This window comes from Eubalaena glacialis, chromosome 19 (genome assembly GCF_028564815.1).
Source record: "Eubalaena glacialis isolate mEubGla1 chromosome 19, mEubGla1.1.hap2.+ XY, whole genome shotgun sequence".
In the NCBI taxonomy this organism is placed as follows: Eukaryota; Metazoa; Chordata; class Mammalia; order Artiodactyla; family Balaenidae; genus Eubalaena; species Eubalaena glacialis.
The window spans coordinates 2,775,369-2,798,407 of NC_083734.1; the positions used below are offsets into that span (position 1 = coordinate 2,775,369).

General features: G+C 40.4%; 1 protein-coding gene across 1 annotated transcript in view; it reads left to right on the forward strand.

The window, feature by feature from the left end:
* Window positions 1–23,039, forward strand: part of LOC133080424 (multidrug and toxin extrusion protein 2-like) — an 85,260-nt gene that overhangs the window by 46,463 nt on the left and 15,758 nt on the right. Inside the window, exons 16-18 of the mRNA XM_061176315.1 lie at window positions 952–1,084; window positions 11,076–11,170; window positions 12,265–12,319. Coding sequence (XP_061032298.1) covers window positions 952–1,084; window positions 11,076–11,170; window positions 12,265–12,319 — 283 coding nt within the window. The remainder of the gene's footprint in view (window positions 1–951; window positions 1,085–11,075; window positions 11,171–12,264; window positions 12,320–23,039) is intronic.

Genomic DNA, 23,039 nt, shown 5'->3' on the forward strand with positions numbered 1-23,039 from the left:
CACGTGGCGACACCTCCAAGGCGGGCCGTGCTACCTTGGAGTCCATTCTGACCTCTAGAAGGTCCTTCTCCCGGCTGACCTTCTCTAGGTTTACAGGTACTTGAAGACCCTTCTGCTAAACCCTGGAATCATCCCTTGAGGCTTCTTCCTGGTTTCAGCAATTAGTCCTCATGACATGATTTCTGGGTCCATTTGCCATCTTGCTTTTCTTCCCACGGGATTCCTTCTACTGTGTCACACTCACTCTGAAGATGTGGTGCCCATGACTGGACACTGGCCGTGGCAAGAATGTGACAGAGAGCAAGACGGTCATCACCCCTCTGGCTCTGGGCATTTTTGAAGCCTAACTGGATTAATATTTTTCAGCCATGATATCAGACTAGTTTCTGCTGAGACTTCCATCAATGAAACCTCTACATTATTTAAAACTATGCTTTTATGAACTATTTTTAAATAGAGATTTAAATGCTGTTACTTGGTGGGTTTCTGGATGAAAGCTGCTGTAGTTGTTGTTAACGTAACTTTAAAAAAAAATTATTTATTTGGTTGTGTGGGGTCTTAGTTGCAGCTTGAAGGCTCCTTAGTTGTGGCCTGCGGGCTCCTTAGTTGCAGCATGTGGGCTCCTTAGTTGCGGCATGTGGGCTCCTTAGTTGCGGAATAAGAACTCTTAGTTGCGGCATGCATGTGGGATCTAGTTCCATGACCAGGGATCGAACCCAGGTCCCCTGCATTGGGAGCGCAGAGTCGTATCCACTGCGCCACCAGGGAAGTCCCTTAACATAACTTTAGAAGCAAATGTTCTCCTTTACCTCTTACATAAGGTGTGGTCCCTGTCTCGAGATAGGGTATGTGACTGTATTCAGAGCTGTGAAATACCAGGTTGTGTTCTGACCTGATGTGATGATGACACCTGAATGACTGCAACACTGGTTTTGGTTTTCCTCTCTTCAGGGCACCTCTGGTGGAGTCCTGAGAGGTGCAGGAAAACAAAATATGGGTGCTTTCCTGAATGCCATTGGTTATTATGTTTTTGGTTTTCCCCTTGGAGCATCTCTGATGTTTGCTGCTAATCATGGGATAATAGGTATGTGTCTGATTCCTTGGTGACTTACCTCAAATCTCACTTGTCCTGTTAAGATAAACTGCTTGAGATACAAAGCAGTTCTCTGGAAAGTGACCCCTGTGGAATAGGAAAAATGATTTTCTCCCTACAGAGTTATTTTGTATATAGAAAATACAATTTGTATATTTGGTATATGAAAACAATTTGTGTATTCAGTATACAAAAACACTGGAAATGTTGACTTGAAGGAAATAAACATGACCCTGCCCTCAGGATGAGACCAAGATTAAGTAATTACACAATTATTCCATTTGGGTTAGGTACTGTGAAAGCTGTGATCCCCTATGATGGCTTGGAACAGTTCCCTGAGGTCGTAATGCATTAGTTTAGTCCTGAGACATGACTAGAATCACCTAGACGAGGTGACCACAATTTGTTGAAAAACGATTTTTTCTCTGTTGAATGGTCTTGGCACCCTTGTCGAAAATCAGTGGACCAGAGACGTGTGGGTTTATTTCTGGACTCTGTTCTGCTTCATTGGTCTCTATGTCCAGCTCACACCAGTACCGCACTGTTTGGATTACTGTAGCTGTGCAGTAAGTTTTTGTTTGTTTGTTTTTTTAATTTAATTTAATTTATTTTTTTATACAGCAGGTTCTTATTAGTTATCTATTTTATACAAGTTTTTAAAAATTTTTATTGAAGTATAGTTGATTTACAATGTTGTGTTAATTCCTGCTGCACAGCAGTGACTCAGTTATACACATATAGACATTCTTTTTCATATTCTTTTCCATTATGGTTTATCACAGGATACTGAATACAGTTCCCTGTGCTATACAGTAGGGCCTTTTTTATCCATCCTATATATAAAAGCTTACATCTGCTAACCGCAAACTCCCAATTCCCCCTCCCCCCCACACCCCGGGAACCACAAGTCTGTTCTCTATGTCTGCGAGTCTGTTTCTGTTTCGTAGATGATGTTCATTTTGTTCCTTTGTGTATTTTAGATTCCTGTGCAGTAAGTTCTGAAATTAGAAAGTGAAGTGTTCCAAGTTTGTTCTTTTCCAGTTTTTTCGTTTTGCCCATTTAGGGCCCTTTCCAGTTCCATATGACTATGAGGATCAGCTTTTCCATTTTTGTAAAAAAGGCTGTTGGAATTTTTTATCAGGACGGCATTGAATCTGTTAGACTGCTTTGGAGAGAATACTGCCATCTTAAAAATATTAAGTCTTCCAATCCATGAACACAGAACGTCTTTCCATTTATTTGGGTCTTTAATTTCTTGCATCAGTGTTTTGTAGTTTTCGTACAAGTCTTTGACTTCCTTGGTTAAATTTATTCCTAGATATTTGATTCTCTTGGATGCTACTGTAAATGGAATTATTTTCTTCATTTCCTTTTCAGATTGTTCTTTGCTGGTGTATTAAAACACAGCTGATTTTTGTGTGTTGATCTTATAAGTTTGCTGAATTCATTGATTAGCACTAGTATTTTTGTGTGTATGAATTCTTTAGAATTTTCTATATACAGGGTCACGTCATATATAAATAGAAATAGTTTTACTCCTTTTCCAATTTCAGTGCCTTTTAGTTCTTTTTCTTGCCTTATTGTTCTACAATAGGGTTTTAACATTTTTCTGTATTCTCCTGCAGTACTTTTATTTATTTTTTTAAATTAGTTTTTATTGGAGTATATTTGATTTACAATGTTGTGTTGGTTTCAGGTGTACAGCAAAGTGAATCAGTTATACATATACATATATCCACTATTCCCATATAGGTCATTACAGAGCAGTAGTTTTATTTTTAATTAAAAAACAATGTAAAGCTATAGTTTACAGGATGTGAGAGAATTTCCATGAAGGGCTTTTGCAGAAATATGCTAACCGTTTATGTAAATTATGTCGCTCAAATTTATGAGGACATCAGATGTGATCTCCTGTTAGCTCCGTTTTACACTTGGAGAAGCTAAAGCCTGAACAGGTGAAGTAATGTGTCCCACAGACAGTAGGTGACGAGACAGGATTTGAACCCAGATGCCCCCAGAGCCTCTCTTTTACTGCGATGCCTCTCTCTCTGAGGTTTATGATTCCCTCATTCATCCCAAAGATTTCACTGAGCACCTGTATGTGCTGGCCCTGGGTGGTGCTGGAATCTGGGGATGTAAAGATCAACAGGCCAGATCCCTGTTGGTTGTGAGCTCACCCCAGGCTCCGGGGTTTTATTCCTCTCTGTCCCTTGGCACCCTTTCCATCTTACGCTCTTGGGATGTAGGCCTTGCCCGAGGGTCCTCTTGCTGACCTGTCCCCACTCTCCTCCCTGGAAGGCCCAGGGCTCTCAGCTGTCATCTCAGGGCCTGACTTGGAGCCTGAGCTCCTGGCTGCCCAGGTGTTCCTGGGCGGTCACACCATTACCTCTGGTTCCTGGCCCCTTCCTGGTTCAGTCCCCTGGTCTGTGGGCCCGGCCCCAGAGCCCGGCCCCAGTCACGCTACCAAGTCTCACCAGCTCCGCCTCTGTAACCTCTCTCGTCTTGTAGAAAGTGGGGTTTATCGCACTTTCAGGGGAGAGGAGTTGAGAGTGTGTGATGGCTGTGGCGTTTATCTGAGCGTTCATCATCTCCAGCAAACTCTGCACCCACTCAGGTGCTCTCTGTTACGCTCATTAAGGGGGTCCCGCTCAGCATCCAGTTTCCTGTTGCTGGGGGGCAGTGAGGGGACGTATTTGAGGCAGATTCTGTTTTCCAGACACCTTGTTTCTTCCTCAGGGAAATTCTTCCCTCCTGGGTTGCATCTCAAGATAGGACCAGTAGACCTCTGTCTGCAGAGAATAAACGCACTGTTGCCAAAAGACTCGGGAGCCAACTCTGAAATCCACCTGCCCGGTGGTCTACGGCCTGGAGGCCATCTGTGTTCTTATAAAATGGGTGCTCCTCTGACACCCTCAGCTTTTTAAAAAATATATATTTATTATTTATTTGGTTGCACTGTGTCTTCTTGGCGGCATGCGGGCTCTTTAGTTGCAGCATGTGGGATCTAGTTCCCTGACCAGGGATCGAACCCAGGCCCCCTACATTGGGAGTGTGGAGTCTTAACCCCTGGACCACCAGGGAAGTCCCACCCTCAGCTTTTATTTTCCAATACTGGACGAACATTTTGGAAATGTTAGCCTCTGCTCAGTATAGTTTTTATCATTTTCCTTGTAAAGCTTTTTTTTAAATAATTAATTAATTAATTTAGTTATTTATTTTTGGTTGTGTTGGGTCTTCATTTCTGTGCAAGGGCTTTCTCCAGTTGCGGCGAGTGGGGGCCACTCTTCATTGCGGTGCGTGGGCCTCTCACTGTCGCAGCCTCGCCCGTTGCGGAGCACAGGCTCCAGACGCGCAGGCTCAGTAGTTGTGGCTCACGGGCCTAGCTGCTCCGTGGCATGTGGGATCATCCCCGACAGGGGCACGAACCCGTGTCCCCTGCATTGGCAGGCAGATTCTCAACCACGGTGCCACCAGGGAAGCCCCCCTTGTAAAGCTTTTGCCCATTTCTTGTTAAGGTTATCCCCATTTTATCCTTTTGTGGCCATTGTAGACGAGGCCTTCCCTTCCATCCTGTAATCTAAGTGGTTGTTGCTTGTATATTTGAGGGCTGTTAATTACTGTCTGTGAATTTTGTAGCTTGTTAAAATTCTGAATGCCTCTTATTTGAGTAGTATTCAGTTGATTCTCACAGGATTTCCAGGCATACAATCATATCGTGTACAAATAGTTTTATATTCTCCTTATCAGATGTTACACCACTGATTTCTTTTTCCTGCCTAAAGCCTCTAATAGAATAATAAATTGTGGTAATAGTGGAAACGCTTGTCTTGTTCAGGACTTCAGAGATTGTGCTTCTGATGTTTCTGTACTAAATAGCATGCTGGATTTGGGGCTGACATACACATATACACACAATGTAAACACACATACATTAACAAACGTGTGTGCATGTCTTTTTTTAAAATTAATTAATTTATTTTTGGCTGCGTTGGGTCTTTGTTGCTGTGTGCAGGCTTTCTCTAGTTGTGGCGAGCGGGGACTACTCATTGTGGTGCGCGGGCTTCTCATTTTGGTGGCTTCTCGTTGCAGAGCATGGGCTCTAGGTGCATGGGCTTCAGTAGTTGTGGCACGCAGGCTCAGTAGTTATGGGACACGGGCTCTAGAGCGCAGGCTCAGTAGTTGTGGCGCATGGGCTTAGTTGCTCCACGGCATGTGGGCTCTTCCCGGACCAGGGCTCAAACTCATGTCCTCTGCATTGGCAGGCGAATTCTTAACCACTGCGCCACCAGGGAAGCCCCTGTGCATTTCTTCTTAAATCACGTTCAGGAAGTATCCATGGAGTCTGCTTTACTGAAAGTTCCCAACAAAAATGGTTGAGCGTTTTGTCAAATGTAATTGCATGTCATGTAAATAGAAAGTTTTACTCCTTCCTTTCTAGTGTTTTTGCCTTTTTCTTGTTGTTCTGGCAAGAACTGCTACAATAGGATTTTAACATTTTTTCTTTATTCTCCTCTAGTACTTTTTAAATTTTTCTTTTTTTTTTAAACTTACTTATTTTTAAATTTTTGGCTGTGTTGGCTCTTCGTTGCTGCACGCGGGCTTTCTCTAGTTGTGGAGAGTGGGGGCTATTCTTGGTTGCAGTGCAGTGGCTTCTCTTGTTGCAGAGCACGGGCTCTAGGCCGCACGGGCTTCAGTAGCTGCAGCACATGGGCTCAGTAGTTGTGGCTCGCAGGCTCTAGAGCGCAGGCTCAGTAGTTGTGGTGCACGGGCTTAGTTGCTCTGTGGCATGTGGGATCTTCCTGGACCAGGGCTTGAACCCGTGTCCCCTGCATTAGCAGGTGGATTCTTAACCACTGTGCCACCAGGGAAGTCCTAAATTTTTATTTCTTAATTTAAATTTTTTTTACCTGAGGTATAGTTGATGTATAATATTATATGTTACAGGTGTACAGTATAGTGAGTCACAATTTTTAAAGATTATACTGCATTTATAGTTATTATAAAATATTTGCTATATTGCCTGTGTTGTACAATATATCCTTGTGGCTTAATTTATACATAATAGTTTGTACCTCTTAATCGGCTACCTCTATCTTGCCCCTCCCTGCTTCTCTCTCCCCACTGGTAACCACTAGTTTGTTCTCTGTATCTGTGAGTCTGCTTCTGTTTTGTTAAATTCACTAGTTAGTTGTATTTTTTTTAGATTCAACATATAAGTGAGATCATACAGTATTTGTCTTTCTCTGACTTATTTCACTTAGCATAATGCCCTCCAAGTCTATCCATGTTGCTGCAGATGGAAAAATTTCATTCTTTTTTATGGCTGATCTCTGATGGAATACTTAATCTACCATAATCTTCTTTATCTATTCATCTGTTGATAAACACTTAGGTGCTTCCATATCTTGGCAATTGTAAATAATGCTGCTATGAACATTGGGGTGCATGTATCTTATTGAAATAATGTTTTTGGTTTTTTCGAATATATACCCAGGAGTGGAATCGCTGGATCATATGATAGTTCTATTTTTAGTTTTCTGAGGAACCTCCATACTGTTCTCCATAGTGGCTGCACCGATTTACATTCCCACCAACAGTGCACGAGGGTTCCCTTTTCTCCACATCCTCGCCAACACTTGTTATTTGTCTTCTTTTTGGTGATGGCCATTCTGACAGGTGTGAGATGATACCTCGTTGTGGTTTTGATTTCTATTTCACTGATGATTAGTGACATTGAGCATATTTTCATGTGCCTGTTGGCCATCTGCATGTCCTCTTTGGAAAAGTTTCTATTCAGTTCTGCCCATTTTTTAATCAGGTGGTTTTTTTGATGTTGAGTTGTATGAGCTATTTATATATGTTGGATGTTAACCCTGTATTGATCATATACAAATATTTTCTCCCATTCAGTAGGTTTTCTTTACTTTTTGTTGATGTGCAAAAGATTTTCCTTTGCTGTGCAAAAGATTTTAAGTTTTATCAGGCACCATTTGTTTATTTTTGCTTTTATTTCCTTTGTTTTAGGAGATGGATCAAAAAAAATTGCTACGATTTATGTCAAACAGTGTTCTGCCTATGTTTTCCTCTAGGAGTTTCATGATATCTGGTCTTACATTTAGGTCTTTAATCCATTTTGAGTTTATTTTTGTATATGATGTTAGAGAATGTTCTAATTTCATTCTTTTACATGTAGCTGTCCAGTTCTCCCAGCACCATTTATTGAAGAGACTGTCTCTTCTCCATTGTATATTCTTGCCTCTTTGTCATAGATTAATTGACAGTAAGTGTGTGGGTTTACTTCTGGGCTCTCTGTTCTCTTCCATTGAGCTATGTGTCTGTTTTTGTGCCAGTATGGTACTGTTTTGATTACTGTAGCTTTGCAGTGTAGTTTGAAGTCAGGGAATGTGATTCCTCCAGCTCTGTTCTTCTTTCTCAAGATTGTTTTGGCTATTCTTTTGTGTTTCCATACATATTTTAAAGTTATTTGTTCTAGTTCTGTGAAAAATACCATTGGTATTTTGACAGGGATTGCATTGAATCTATATATTGTGTTGGGTAAGATGGTCATTTAACAATATTAATTATTCCAGTCCAAGAACACAGTATATCTTTCCATCTATTTGTGTTGTCTTCAGTTTCTTTCATCAGTGTCTTATAGTTTGCTGAGTATAGGTCTTTTACCTGTAGGTTTATTCCTAGGTATTTCTCTTTGATGCAATGGTAAATGGGATTGTTGCCTTAATTTCTCTTGCTGATAGTTCGTTGTTAGTATACAGAAGTGCAATACAGCTGTTAGTATATAGAAACAATCCCATTAATACTTTTAATTAAAAATTAAGTTTTTAGTGCCTGGGGAGATGATCCTATAAATTTTATCCTTAGATCTCTTATGATGATAAATCATATTATTTGCTTTCTTCATATTGAACAATCCTGATTATTATGTGCTACTCTTTTAGTGAGCTGCTGGAGTCTACTAATATTGTATTTAAGAATTTTGCAATGATAGTTGTAAGATTGGTCAGTAGTTTCATTTCTTTGTGTAATCTTTGTAAAGTTATGACATTAACAGTATTAATATACACTTACTATATAAGGAAAATTAAAAATGCTCCCTTTTTGTATTCCCTGGAACAATTTACATAGTATAGGAATATTATTATTATAAAGGTTTGGCTAAATTCTATGAAACTGTCATGCCGGGCATTTTGGAGGAGTTTATTGCAGCTTTCACAATTTCTTCTCTGAAAATCAGTTTGTTTAGACTTTATATCTTTTTGGAGGGGGGGTCAACGTTGGCAAATTATACATATTTTCAGAAATCTATCCATTTTATCAAGATTCTAAATGTATAGAATTGTGCAAAACAATCTGTCATGTGCTTTTGGGGTAAGTTGTTGTATGTGTGTTCTGCATCTATATCCACATCTGCAATTTCTCTGGATTTCCTCAGTAACGATGAGTTGTATTTTCTGCAGAAAATAGTCTGATTCGAGGACTGACCGAATGCTGTAGTATGTATTCAAGTAGCTCCTTTTGTTCTGTGTCAACCAGTACATTTTTACCGTGTAAACAATTTTGAATCTGTCCCCATTGCTCTGTGAAATTTTAATCCTGCAGCTGTCGTGAGAGCCTTCTGTGTCCACACAAACAGAGGTGCTTAGTTTCTTATCCTGACTTTTTGGAAATGTTGTCATGTGATGGCTTAATGAGTAACTGTCCTCAATGTCATGTCTCTTTTGATGACTAGTTCAGGCTGGGAGCCTGTGGGGTATTTGATCAGGGTCAAGAAGGATTTCATCCTTCTGTTTGGGACACAGAACTGCCAAGTATTTATTACGGTCTCATCCCTAGCAAGCACCGTCGTCGACACCACGGAAATACCGTTTAACCAAATAGCCAGAGCCTCTGCCTTATGAGCTGCTGGGGTTTCACAATTCAGCTTTACTTTAAAAAAGCAAAAAACATAAACACCTCTACTCTAGTAGACGCTAAGCTCTTTAGAATAAGAACACGTCCGATTTCCCTCTTTGTCCATAAAAGTGCTTCTCGCTATTGGACTGATTTAGCAGGTGCTCAGATTTGTTAAATAACACTTTTAAACTATTAATTATACATTAACAACATGGAAATCTTGTGAAAATACATAAAAAATATGATGAAAATTAAAATTACCTCTAGTTCACTCCTCAAATATAAAACCTGAGGTATTTCAATGTATTTTATTCCAGCCTTTTAAAATTATTTTTCTCCCAGTATTTTTTCTGTTATTCACAAAAGTGGGGTTGTACTGAATATGTAATTTCCCCCGGTCCCATGTTAAAGACATGGTTTTTATTAATTCTCTAGTATTTCCTTGTATCGTTTATTTAATGCTTCCCTAATAGTGGACATTTGAATTGCTCCCCTTTTATTTTTTAAATTGAAGTATTGCTGATTTACAATGTTGTGTTAATTTCTGCTGTAGAGCAAAGTGTCTCAGTTTTATACATATATATACATTCTTTTTTATGTTCTTTTCCATTATGGTTTATTCTAGGATATTGAATACAGTTCCCTGTGCTATACAGTAGGACCTTGTTGTTTATCCATTCTATGTGTAATAGTTTGCATCTACTAACCCCAAACTCCCAGTCCGTGCCTCCCCCCCTCCACGCCCCCCCAGCCCCGGCAACCACAAGTCTGTTCTCTGTGTCTATGAGTCTGTTTCTATTTCATAGATGAGTTCATTTGTGTCATATTTAGATTCCACATATAAGTGATATCATATAGTATCTGTCTTTCTCTTTCTGACTGACTTTACTTAGTATGATAATCTCTAGGTCCATCTATGTAGCTGCAAATGGCATTATTTCATTCTTTCTTATGGCTGAGTAGTATTCCATTGTGTATAGGTACCACATCTTTATCCATTCCTCTGTTGATGGACATTTAGGTTGTTTCCATGTCTTGGCTGTTGTGAACAGTGGTGCTATGAACATTGGGGTGTATGTATCTTCTTGAATTATAGTTTTGTCTGGGTATATGCCCAGGAGTGGGATTGCTGGATCATGTAGCAACTCTATTTTTAGTTTTTTAAGGAATCTCCTTACTGTTTTCCATAGTAGCTGCACCAACTTACGTTCCCACAAACAGCGTAGGAGGGTTCCCTTTTCTCCACACCTTCTCCAGCATTTGTTATTTGTAGACGTTTTAATCATGGCCATTCTGACCAGTGTGAGGTGGTACCTCACTGTAGTTTTGATTTGCATTCCTCTAATAATTAGCGATGTTGTAAGTTGTTCCTCTTTTAAATAACTTTGTGACGAGCATCCCAGGTATATGAATTATTGACATTCCTGAGTGTCTCCTTAGGATGGATTCCTAGGAATGGAATCAGTCCATCAAAGGGTATAAACTGTCCATCCACATGCTTCTCAACTCGAGAGGTTATTCCAGTGAAATGGCAGGAGTCCACGGGAGGCCCAGCCTCAGTGACCCCTTGCCAACGTGGGGCCCCAGACATGTGAACAGGTTAGCAGACTAATTCGCAGTTTATACTGGGTTCCAACTCAAGCCTAGACAGCTGGCTTTGTAGTGCAGTTATTCATATGTGAATGGGTATTTTATATCTACTTTGTTATGCAATGATATTTAAGTGGTTTAAATAGTTTCTTCTCATAAGGAGATAGGCATTGTTTATAATGTTTCTCAGTCATCTCTTGTACACAGCAATTGGAGAGATGGTTCTCAAAGTGGGCTTCTAGAAACATCAGGCCTCACAGGTACATGCACACACCCACCTAAAGCCTTCCAGTGGGTTCCCACTAGAGTTGGAGTCAAACCTGGTCAGTGGTGAGTCTGATCCTGGTCCATAATTATCTAAAATTTTAGTGTAAGCTGCAGCTTACGCTGTGGATACGGTAGTTACGGGAGAATGTTAATGATGCCGGGAGGGGGCATTGCAGAAAATCCGAATGGGATACTTGTTTCCCACCCACAGGTCTCTGGTCCGGATTGATGGTCTGTGTCTTCTTTCAAACCCTCTTCTACTTGGTGTACATCTGGAGGATAAACTGGAACAGAGTGGCAGAGCAGGTAACAGATGGCGGGTCCTCTAAGAGATGGGGCCCTGTTGATCCCAGGGCAGGTAAGGAATCTTGCAGGGTGAAAATGGTAAGAAATCCATTGGCAGCATGACGCACTTTGATTAGTGAAATGCATCCAACATGAGAGCTGGGGGCAAAAGGAAATCCTGTGTCAGCACGGTTTCCTCTTAATGTGGAGTTAATTTAGTAGCTACTGAGCAGGGCTCAGCCAGAAAAAAAGAGAATTCGCTTAGAAACTATTTTGCTGTTTTGGTGCGGTAGTCTTAGAAAAGCAGTAGTGTTTCCTGTTTTTCCTGATCTGTTGTCTAGTTTTAGGCATCTTAAAAAGGATCTTTTGGTCCATGGTTTCCTAAGAAATGCAAAATGCTAAGTGCCTGTGATCAGGGAAGTTCTTGGGGGCAGAACCTGTCCTGTGGGTTGAGGACGGGATCCTGACCCTCTGGGCATCTCTGTGTTGAAGTGTGAGCCCTGCTGACTGCGTCAGGGTTTGAGAGGAGATGGGTGGGAGGCCGGCTGAGGGAAGGTGTCCTGGACAAAGAGCCGTGAGGAGGAGCTGAGGTGTGCAGACCGCCACCGTCTGCGTCTGGACCACCCTTGAGGGTTTGCAGCCCTTCTGCCTTTCCTTACGGTGACGTATCATGTCCTTCCTCCCTTCAGTGTGATTGCTGGAGGGAATGAAGTGTACAGGATGTTCAGTTGGACCATAAACTATCCCTTAGGTGATTGTACCATTTATCTTTAGACTTTATTCCTTTTATCGGGATTTAGGAGCAGTCAAGGCCACAGTGCAAAAAATATGTTATGTTTGCAACTATGGCAACAGGTCCAAACAGTTGCACTTATCAGCTCCCAATATTAATAAGTTGCACTTATCAGCTCATTTTTGTGAGCTGATATGGGGGCGAAGAATAGTGGTTTCTAGTGTCATGTTCTACTGTCACTGGCATTTGCAGGACCAAGGAAGACCGCCGCTCGATGCTGTCACTTCTAGCGTAGTTTCCGAGGGAGCTTAACCACAGTTTAACAGCAGTGAACTGGCCTCGCTTGACTGCACTTGCTTTACCTCTGTGACGCTTTGTTTAGGCACAGGTTCGAGCCGGGCTGAGAGGGACGAAAGAGGCTGTGCCCACTGCAACAGGTAAGTGAGTTTACGGGGGACGTTCTCCAATGTCCTTTATTTCTGGTTCTCACGCCTGGAACTCGGTGCATGAGCTCCTGCTCCCTTGTGCAGTGTAGCTCGTCTCTGCCTTCTCACTGGGAGGCCAACTCTGGGTTCCCCTCTGGAACGTGCTTAATAACCCCACATGTAACAAACCATTTACAACGTAGGCTCGTGTCACCTTCAGGAATGCCCTTTACTCAGACTAGCACGTAAGGAAATATCTCACTGTTCTCTGCAAACAGATCTGTCCGTCCTAGAGAAAGAGGTAGCCAATGGGGTGATTCTACCTGATGTCATCCGACCTGAGAGCCAGGCCATGCAGCTGGTAGAGGAGAACAGTTCGTGTGGGGTGGCCACCATTGGGGAGGTCTTGACGGGGACCCAGCTGATTTTGTATCGCGGGGCGGCTGTAGTTTTAGCTTTCGCTGTCCTGGTAGCAGGAATTGTAATAAGTTTTCACTGACTGTGGCTGAAACTGAATCACCCCAGCCCACAAACTAGCAGTGACAACGACATGCCACACGGGAAGCGTGGGAAGTGACCTGGTCACTGGGACAGTGGTTACACTCTCAACTAAATGTGGAAAGGATACCACTTAGTTGAGATGTGTGCTTAGTTATTCTGAGAGGTTTGCACGATCTTACTGCTTACTGAAGATGAAGAAAAGAGTTATAATTTTAAGTGAACTTTTCTCCCAAACGTTAACTCTGTCATGGTTTTTAAATCTGCAAATCTGGTTTTCCCGGCTGTAAGTGTTCTTTATGCCGTCGTATATTCAATATCTTTCGTCTTCCAGGAAAGCAGGTCCTCTAACATTAACTGCTGGTCACGCTGTCTTTGTGCTTCTCTGTTACGTGTTCAGTCTTGTCGGTGAGTTTGTACGAAGTGCTGTCTAGTCCGGTCCCAGGTAGTGCCGTGTGAGCTTTTATAAAATAAACACTTTAAAATGTGTGCTCGGACTATTTCTACCTAAATCATAACTTGTAGCTTATTGCCTTTTAAGAAGTTTTTGTTAAACTTTTGTATTAATTAAAAAATAAACCTGTGTTCTCTCCTGCTGCTCAGCTCCCAGATGCCAGCAGGTATGGATGCACCTCTCGATGGAGATTTTTAGAGCCTTTTCAAGGGAATTTGACCAATCCAAATAGGAAATCCTAAAAAAAATGACTGACAGACATTGGAGCTTCCCCAACACAAAGCCCACCCGATGACCTGGAGAGCAGTGTTCCCCTGGAACACTATTAAATTAATAATTTAATTTTTTAAAAAACTATTATACCATCTTGGTGTGAAGTGTCTCACTGTCATTTTAGTTTGCAGTTCTAATGCACATTACTAATGACGTCAATCATCATTGCATAGGTTTACTGGCCATCTGTGTATCTATCTTTTCTGGAGAAATGTGCCCATGTTTACATTGAGTTGTTTGTTGCTGAGTTGTAAGAGTTTTTAATACACTCTGGATGCTGGGTCCTTATCAGATGGGTGTGGTTTGCAGTATTCTCCACCCCCAATTCTGTAGCCCATATTTTCACTTTCTCAATAGTGTCTGCTCTTTGAACAAAAAGTTATTAATTTTGATGAAGCCCAATTTATCTATTTTTTCTGTTGCTTTCATTTTTGTTGTCATATCTAAAAATCCACTGCCACATTCATTGTCAGAAAAAAAATTAAGTACTGTTGGAATATGAAAATAGAAGAAATTTAAAACTAAATAACTGCTTACAGGGACTCAGGAAAACACTTCACATAGGATTACTGGTTTGTTATAAAGGATACAACTCAGGAAGAGCCACATGGAAGAGATGCACAGGGTAAAGTACAGAGGTGATGGTGCTCAGGTGGTCTTTCTGATGACCAGCTGCCCTCCTGAAGCTACATAGGCGCCCCCCATGAGTCACGTTATTAGCATTAAACCCTAAACCTGAAACTTCTCTACAAAACAGTCTGTTCTTAAAATGGGCACATGATCTGCATTGACATTTCTCTAAAGATGATGTACAAATTGCCAATAAACAAACACATGAAAAGATGCTTAACATCTTAGCCATTAGACAAATGCAAAAGAAAACCCCAAGGAGATACCACTACACGTGCACTAAGTGGCTGTAATAAACACAGATACAGCACTGGCGTAGATGGGGAGAAACTGGAACCCTCATACATTGCTGGTAGGAATGTAAGATGGTGCCGCCACTATGGAAAACAATTTCACAGTTCCGCAAAAAGTGAAACATAGAGTTACCATGTGACTCAGCAACTGTACTCCTGGGTATATACCCAAAGAACTGAAAACATGTCCACAGAGAAACTTCTACATGAATGTTCCTAGCAGCATTATTCAAGACAGCCAAAAACTGTTTAATGAAATTATAATATTCAAAATGCCCAGTTTTCAATACAAAATTACTATGCATGCAAAGAATCAAGAATGTATGGCCATTTACCAGGAAGAAAAGATTAATAGAGACTATCCCCAAATAAATATGCCCAGACAAGAGACAAAGAAGTAAAGGGAACTAGGAGCGTGATCTCTCAACAAAGAGAGAATGCCAACAAAGAAAGTACAGGAACCAAACAGAAATCCTGGAGCTGAATAATACGAAACCTGAAATGAAAATGTCACTGCAGGGGTTCTGCGGCAGATTGGAGCAGGCAGAAGAAAGCCGGGGAATTTGAAGGAAGGACTGATCTGACACCAACTGGGTGTTTACAGCTCAGCTCAAGTCTGACACTAACTGGAGTCAACATCAGATCCCACAAGTTAAAGAACCACATCTCCAAAAAGACTGCCCTTCAGATGCCAGCCACAAGTGGGGTCCCCAGGCCAGCCACAAATAGCCAATAAGCACAAGAAAATATGCCCAACATCATTAGCCATTTAGGAAATGCACATTAAAACCACAATGAGATAGCACCTCACACCTATTATGATGCCTATAATCACAAAGTAAAATATTTTTAAATAAGTGTTGGTAAGGATGTGGAGAAATATGGAACTCTTGTGCATTGCTGGTAAGAATGTAAAGTGATGCAAGCTACTGTGAAAAACAGTTTGGCGGTTCCTCAGAAACTTAAACGTAGAAATACCATATTATCCAGCAGTTCCACTACTAGGTTATACCCAAAAGAATTAAAAGCAGGGACTCGAACAGATACTTGTACACCAGTGTTCACCACAGCATTACTCACGATAGGTGATGGAAACAACCCGTGTCCATCACAAATGAATGGATTTATATGTATACAAAGGAATATTATTCAGCTATGAAAAGAATGAAATTCTGACACATGTTACAACATGGATGAATCTTGAGAACATTATGCTAAGTGAAATAAGCCAGATACAAGAGGACAAAAATAGTAGGATTCCACTTACATGAGGTACCTAGAGTAGGGAAATTCACAGAGACAGAATAAGAGTTACCAGGGATTGGGGGAGGGGGAAATGGGGAGTTATTATTTAATGGGTACAGGGTTTCTGTTTGGGATGATGAAAAAGATCTGGAAATGGACAGTGGTGACAACAACATTTTGAATGTACTTAATGCCAATGAAATCTACACTTAAAAATTACGAAAATGACAACTTTTATGCTATATATATTGTAGTACAATAGAAAGGATGAAAGGCAGAAAAATTAATGCTAATATATCAATATGTACTGCTGTTCTTGGAAAAAGGAACAGAACAGAAGAAGTATTCAAACAAGTAAGTCTGACACTTTAATGGGTACTCTGTACCTAAAAAACAAACAAAAATTAATACTAAGATAGAGCCTGATGACAATTCTGTTCTCTGATGACAAGTAATGTCTAGATCTTTAGGAAGAAAGAGCAAATCACCTACAAAGCAGAAAAAAAAATCAGGTGGTTTCACAATTTCTTCTATATAGCTGCATTAATTTCTAGCGGACACTACAGCAATGTCCGCTAGAAGCAAGAAAAATGTGACCCAGGACCATCTGTCCCTCAGATGCTGAATAAAGCCAACAAACACATAAATATCCTCAAGCATGTAACAACTCAGCAGATATAGCACCCCTGGCTATTAAAAAAAAACAAAAAACTGCTTGCAATCAAAATAATTCAGGAATTGGACTCTTTGGTAGAAGGACCGGCAATATGGAAATAAGGAAGTAAGGCTTAAGAACGTGAGTTGTGATCATAGAACAGAATGTAAATGTAAAAATAATGTTTTTTAAAAAATCAGGAGGCAGGGAATGCAGAGGTGGGATAAAGCATAAATTCCCTAATTTTTATGTTTTCATATCAGTAAATCCTATGGAAGGTTGAAAGCTGGGGTCTAAACAAGCTTCAACTTTTTTTAAATAACTCTTTTTTACACTAAGAGCTATTTTAATTAAATACTGTCTCATTAGTAAACCTCACTTGAAATTCAGCAATTCAGTTTCATTTTAGTCTTTCATTGAATTTAAGAGTAAATTTAATTGCATTAAAAAATAGTACTATAGATAATCCCATTGTTATCAGCTTATTTACTTTCTATCCTCACGTGTAAGTATGAGAGAGATCTGGAATGACATCCACCAAATGTCCCCAGTAAGCAGTGTTATTTCTGAGAGGAGGAATCTGGAATTATTTTATTCCTCTTTGCTTTGTATAATTCTGTATTACTTAAATTTTTAAAACTAATGACTAACGTCATTTTTACAAAACAACAGTAAGTTATTTCTTTACAAAGAACTGGCCCCTTCACGCACTAAGGCCATGAAGTATTCAAGAACTTTTCAGGGCAGCAGAGACAAGGACCCCACCAGACACCTCTACCTCCGCTGACCCCCAGCAGGGGCCCACAGCCTGGAGAAGGTCCCTGGACACTCTGAAAGCCAGACTGTCACAGTGTGATCTCAGACTCTTTTTAAAAGCGTGTATGACAGAGAGGTTCCCAAACTTTCCTTGTTAATGGCACCGTTTGTTAGTGCCTTAGCAATATGTTTTTCATGGCACCCTGTGGCCAAAAGAAATACCTATTCATTAATTAGTTAAGTTGATAATTACTCATAGCCTAACAATTTAGTAGCTATTTAAAAAATAATACACATAAATGGAAAAAAATAATAGTCTTTTTTTGTCTCATTCTTAAGTGGACGCCTGCACCTGCTGGGCACTGAACAACTTCTCAGGCCCTGAGGTCAGGTTGGACGCTGCTACCCTCATTGCCTTTTTCACGCTGACTTTCACACAACGTTTTATCACAGCAACTGCTGAGATAAGTTTTGCAAAGATACAACGACATCATTAAAAAAATACATGATGCGTTCTAATGTTAGAGCTGTAAAATGCCTTCAGCTGATAGCTTGCATGGTGTATAACAGGCATTAAGCCTCATTCTGTTTCCCTTGAAATTTTAAAATACTCTGAAATGTGCCTGTGGATTCACTGCTATCCCCATAGCACCTTGGCCCAGAGTTTGGGAACCAAACCATGAGTACATATAAGAAAAAAGTCTGAAAGTATACAGCATATTAGCAGAGGATACTTCAGAGTGATGGGATTACACATAGTTTTTACTTGTCTATAGTTCTCTGATAATTTTTTTACTGGAAAAAAATTATGCATTACTTTTACAATCAGGAAAAGCAAACAATTAGGCAGCCACCAGATTCCCAAACATTAAAAATTAAAGCAATATCAAGAGTTCCTTATGACCCAGCAATCCCACTCCTGGGCATATATCCGGAAAAGACGAAAACTCTAATTTGAAAAGACACGTGCACCCCAATGTTCATAATGGCACTATTCACAATAGCCAAGACATGGAAGCAACCTAAATGTCCATCGACAGATGAATGGATAAAGAGAATGTGGTACATATATACAATGGAATATCAGCCATAAAAAAGAATGAAATAATGCCATTGGCAGCAACATGGATGGACCTAGAGATTATCATACTAAGTGAAGTTAGAGAAAGACAAATACCATGTGATATCACTCATATGTGGAATCTAAAAAAAATGATAAATGAACTTATTTACAAAACAAATAGACTCACAGACATAGAAAACAAACGGTTACCAAAGGGGAAAGGGGGACAGGGATAAATTACGAATTTGGGATTAACAGATACACACTACTATATATAAAGTAGATAATCAACAAGGACCTACTATAGCACAGGGAACTATACTCAATATATTGTAATGACCTATAATGAAAATTATCAGTTATAATGTACATATATATATATAAAACTGAATCACTTCGCTATACATCTGAAACTAACACAACATTGTAAATCAACTATACTAAAAAAAAAAAGCCATATCAAGTGTCATCAAGGATGTGAAATAACAGGGACTCGTATACACTACTAGCGAGACTGTTAACTTGTAGAACCACTCTGGTTTTTAAAAAATTAAAAAAAAATTTTTTTAGGGCTTCCCTGGTGGCACAGTGGTTAAGAATCTGCCTGCCAATGCAGGGGACATGGGTTCGAGCCCTGGTCCGGGAAGATCCCACGTGCCTCGGAGCAACTAAGCCCGTGCACCACAACTACTGAGCCTGCACTCTAGAGCTCACGAGACACAACTACTGAGCCCGCATGCCACAACTACTGAAGCCCGCACACCTAGAGCCCATGCTCTGCAACAAGAGAAGCCACCTCAATGAGAAGCCCGCGCACCGCAAAGAAGAGTAGCCCCCACTCGCTGCAGCTAGAGAAAGCCCGTGCGCAGCAACGAAAACCCAATGCAGCCAAAAATAAATAAAATAAATTTTTTAAAAAAAGAATAAAGTTGCTAGGGACTTCCCTGGTGGTCCAGTGGGTAAGACTCCACACTCCCAATGCAGGGGGCCCAGGTTCAATCCCTGGTCAGGGAACTAGATCCCGCATGCATGCCACAACTAAGAGTTCGCGTGCTGCAACTAGGAAGTCTGCATGCCACAACCAAGAAGTCCACATGCTGCAACTAAGATCCCGTGTGCCGCAACTGGGACTGAGCACAGCCAAAAATAAATTAAAAAAAAAAAAAAAGAAATAAGCTGCTATTAACATTTGTGTCCAAGGTTTACGTGTAAATGTAAGTTTTCAACTCATTTGGGTAAATAAGTGCACCATGAACACTGGACAATATTGTAAGCCTATGCTTACCTTTGTAAGAAACTGTCAAACTCTCCCGAAGTGGCTGTACCATTTTGGGCTCCTACCAACAATGTATGAGCGTTCCTGTTGTTCCACATCTCTGCAAGCATTGGGTGTTGTCAGCGTTCCAGATTTTGGCCATAGGTAAAATCTAATAGGTAGATTAGATTCTAATAGGTATAGAGTGGTATCTCGTTGTTTTAATCTGCAATTCCCTGATGACTTACGGTGTTGAGCATCTTTTCATATGCTTATTTGCCATCTATACTCTTTGATAAGGTGACTATTCAGATCTTTTGCCCATGTTTTAATTGCGTTGTTTTCATATTATTGAATTTAAAGTGTTCTTTCTGGGCGGAGTCAAGATGGCGGTGTGGGAAGATGCAGAGTTGGCGTCTCCCCACATCTAGAGCACCTGCCAGCTGCTGGTGGGGGACTCTGACCCCCAAGGAGACAGAGGAACCCCAAGGCGAACTGGTAGGACGTAGCGGGACTGAGGGGGGAGGAGAAGCGGAGGCCAGACAGGATCGGAGCCCCTGAGGCCGGGGAGATCAGGAGAGGCAGTCAGGAGGGGCCCTCCCAGACCGGAGGAGCAGGAGAGGAAAGAAGGGCATCTGCCCCGCCCACTCAAGCCCAGGAAGCCTGCTGGGCTCCCAGGTGAGGTCCCCTGACCTCTGAGACCAGGGGTGCAGGGCACGCCTGGGCCTCTTCTGTTCCTTGAGCCTAAGCCCCACTCCCCACAGCCCCCAGGGCCTTTTCCAGCCCCGTGGGTCCTGAGCATTGGCCCCGCCCACTGCCCAAACCACGCCCTTGCTTAGGCCCTGCTCTCCATAGCCAAGGCCTTTCCCCCCCTCTTTTTTTCCCTGCTCCTCTTTTTTTACTATTGTGGTACTGTTGTACCTCCTGGTTGTTGACTCATCTATATTTTTACTTTTATATTCTCCCTAACATATCTATTAGTTTCCTAGTCTAATTTTATTTTTTACTTTGTTATTGTTTTTTTTTTTTTTTTGCCACCCCAGGCAGCTTGCAGGATTTTGGTTCACGAGCCTGGGGTCGGGCCAAAGCTCCGAGTCCGAACCACTGGACTAACAGAGAACCTCAGACCCCCGGGAATATTTTTTGGAGTGAGGTCTCATGGAGTTCCTCATCTCAGCACCAAGACCCAGCTCTACCCACTAGACTACAAACCCCAGAGTTGGAAACCTCAGGCCAAACAATCAGTAAGAGGAAAACAATTCCACTCATAAAAAAAAAAAAAAATGAGATGGCAAAAAAGTATGTCACAGATGAAGGAGCAAGGTAAAAACCTACAAAACCAAATAAATGAAGAGGAAATAGGCAATCTCCCTGAAAAAGAATTCAGAGTAATGATAGTAAAGATGATCCAATATCTCAGAAATAGAATGGAGGCATGGATTGAGAAAATACAAGAAATGTTTAACAAAGATCTAGAAGAACTAAAGAACAAACAAACAGAGATGAACAACATAATAACTGAAATGAAAAATACACTAGAAAGAATCAATAACAGAATGAGGCAGAAGAACGAATAAGTGAGCTGAAGACACAATGGTGGAAATACCTGCCGAGGAACAGAATAAAGAAAAAAGAATGAAAGGAAGACAATCTCAGAGACCTCTGGGACAACAATAAATGCACCAACATTTGAAGTATAGGGGTCTCAGAAGAAGAAGAGAAAAAGAAAGGGTCTGAGAAAATATTTGAAGAGATTATAGTTGAAAACTTCCCTAACGTGGGAAAGGAAATAGTCACTCAACTCCAGGAAGCACAGAGAGTCCCATACAGGATAAACCCTAGGAAAAACACACCAAGACACATATTAATCAAACTAACAAAAATGAAATTCAAAGAAAAAATATTAAAAGCAGCAAGGGAAAACCAAAAAATAACATACAAAGGAATCCCCATAAGGTTATCAGCTGATTTTTCAGTGGAAACTCTGCAGGCCAGAAGGGAATGGCAGGACATACTTAAAGTGATGAAAGAGAAAAACCTACAACCAAGATTACTCTACCCTGCAAGGATCTCATTCATATTTGATGGAGAAGTCAAAAGCTTTTCAGACAAGCAAAGGCTAAGAGAATTCAGCACCACCAAACCAGCTTTACAACAAATGCTAAAGAAACTTCTCTAAGCAGGAAACACAAGAGAAGAAAAAGACCCACAAAAACAAACCCAAAACAATTAAGAAAATGGTAATAGGAACATACATATCATTAATAACTTTGAATGTAAATGGATTAAATGCCCCAACCAAAAGACACAGACTGGCTGAATGGATACAAAAACAAGACCCATATATATGCTGTCTACAAAAGACTCACTTCAGACCTAGGGACACATACAGACTGAAAGTGAAGGGATAGAAAAAGATATTCCATGCAAATGGAAATCAAAAGAAAGCTGAAGTAGCAATACTCGTATCAGAAAAAATAGACTTTAAAATAAAGACTGTTACAAAAGATAAGGAGGGACACTACAGAATGATCAATCCAAGAAGAAGATATAACAGTTACAAATGTTTATGCACCCAACATAGGAGCACCTTAATACGTAAGACAAGTGCTAACAACCATGAAAGGAGAAATTGACAGTAACACAATAAAAGTAGGGGACTTTAACACCCCGCTTACACCAATGGACAGATCATCCAAACAGAAAATAAATAAGGAAACACAAGCTTTAAATGACACAATAGACCAGATAGACCTAATTGATATTTATAGAACATTCCACCCAAAAGTGGCAGAATACACTTTCTTCTCAAGTGCACATGGAACATTCTCCAGGGTAGATCACATTTTGAGTCACAAATCAAGCCTCGGAAAATTTAAGAAAATTGAAATCGTATCAAGTATCTTTTCTGACCACGATGCCATGAGATTGGAAATCAATTACCGGAAAAAAAAACTGTAAAAAACACAAATACATGGAGGTTAAACAATGCGCTACTAAATAACCAAGAGATCACTGAAGAAATCAAAGAAGAAATAAAAAAATACATAGAAACAATGAAAACACGACAACCCAAAACCTATGGGATGCAGCAAAAACAGTTCTAAGAGGGAAGTTTATAGCAATACAATCTCACGTCAAGAAACAAGAACAATCTCAAATAAACAATCTAACCCTACACTTAAAACAACTAAAGAAACAAGAACAAAGAAAACCCAAAGTCAGTAGAAGGAAAGAAATCATAAAGATCAGAACAGAAATAAATGAAGTAGAAACTAAGAAAACAATAGCAAAGATCAATAAAACTAAAAGCTGGTTCTTTGAGAAGATAAACAAAATTGATAAACCCTTAGCCAGACTCATCAAGAAAAAAAGGGAGAGGATGCAAATCAATAAAATTAGAAATGCAAAAGGAGAAATCACAACTGACACTGCAGAAATACAAAGGATTATAAGAGACTACTACAAACAACTATATGCCAATAAAATGGACAACCATGAAGAAATGGACAAATTCTTAGAAAGGTACAATTTTCCAAGACTGAACCAGGAAGAACTAGAAAATATAAACAGACCTATCACAAATAATGAAATTGAAACCGTAATTTAA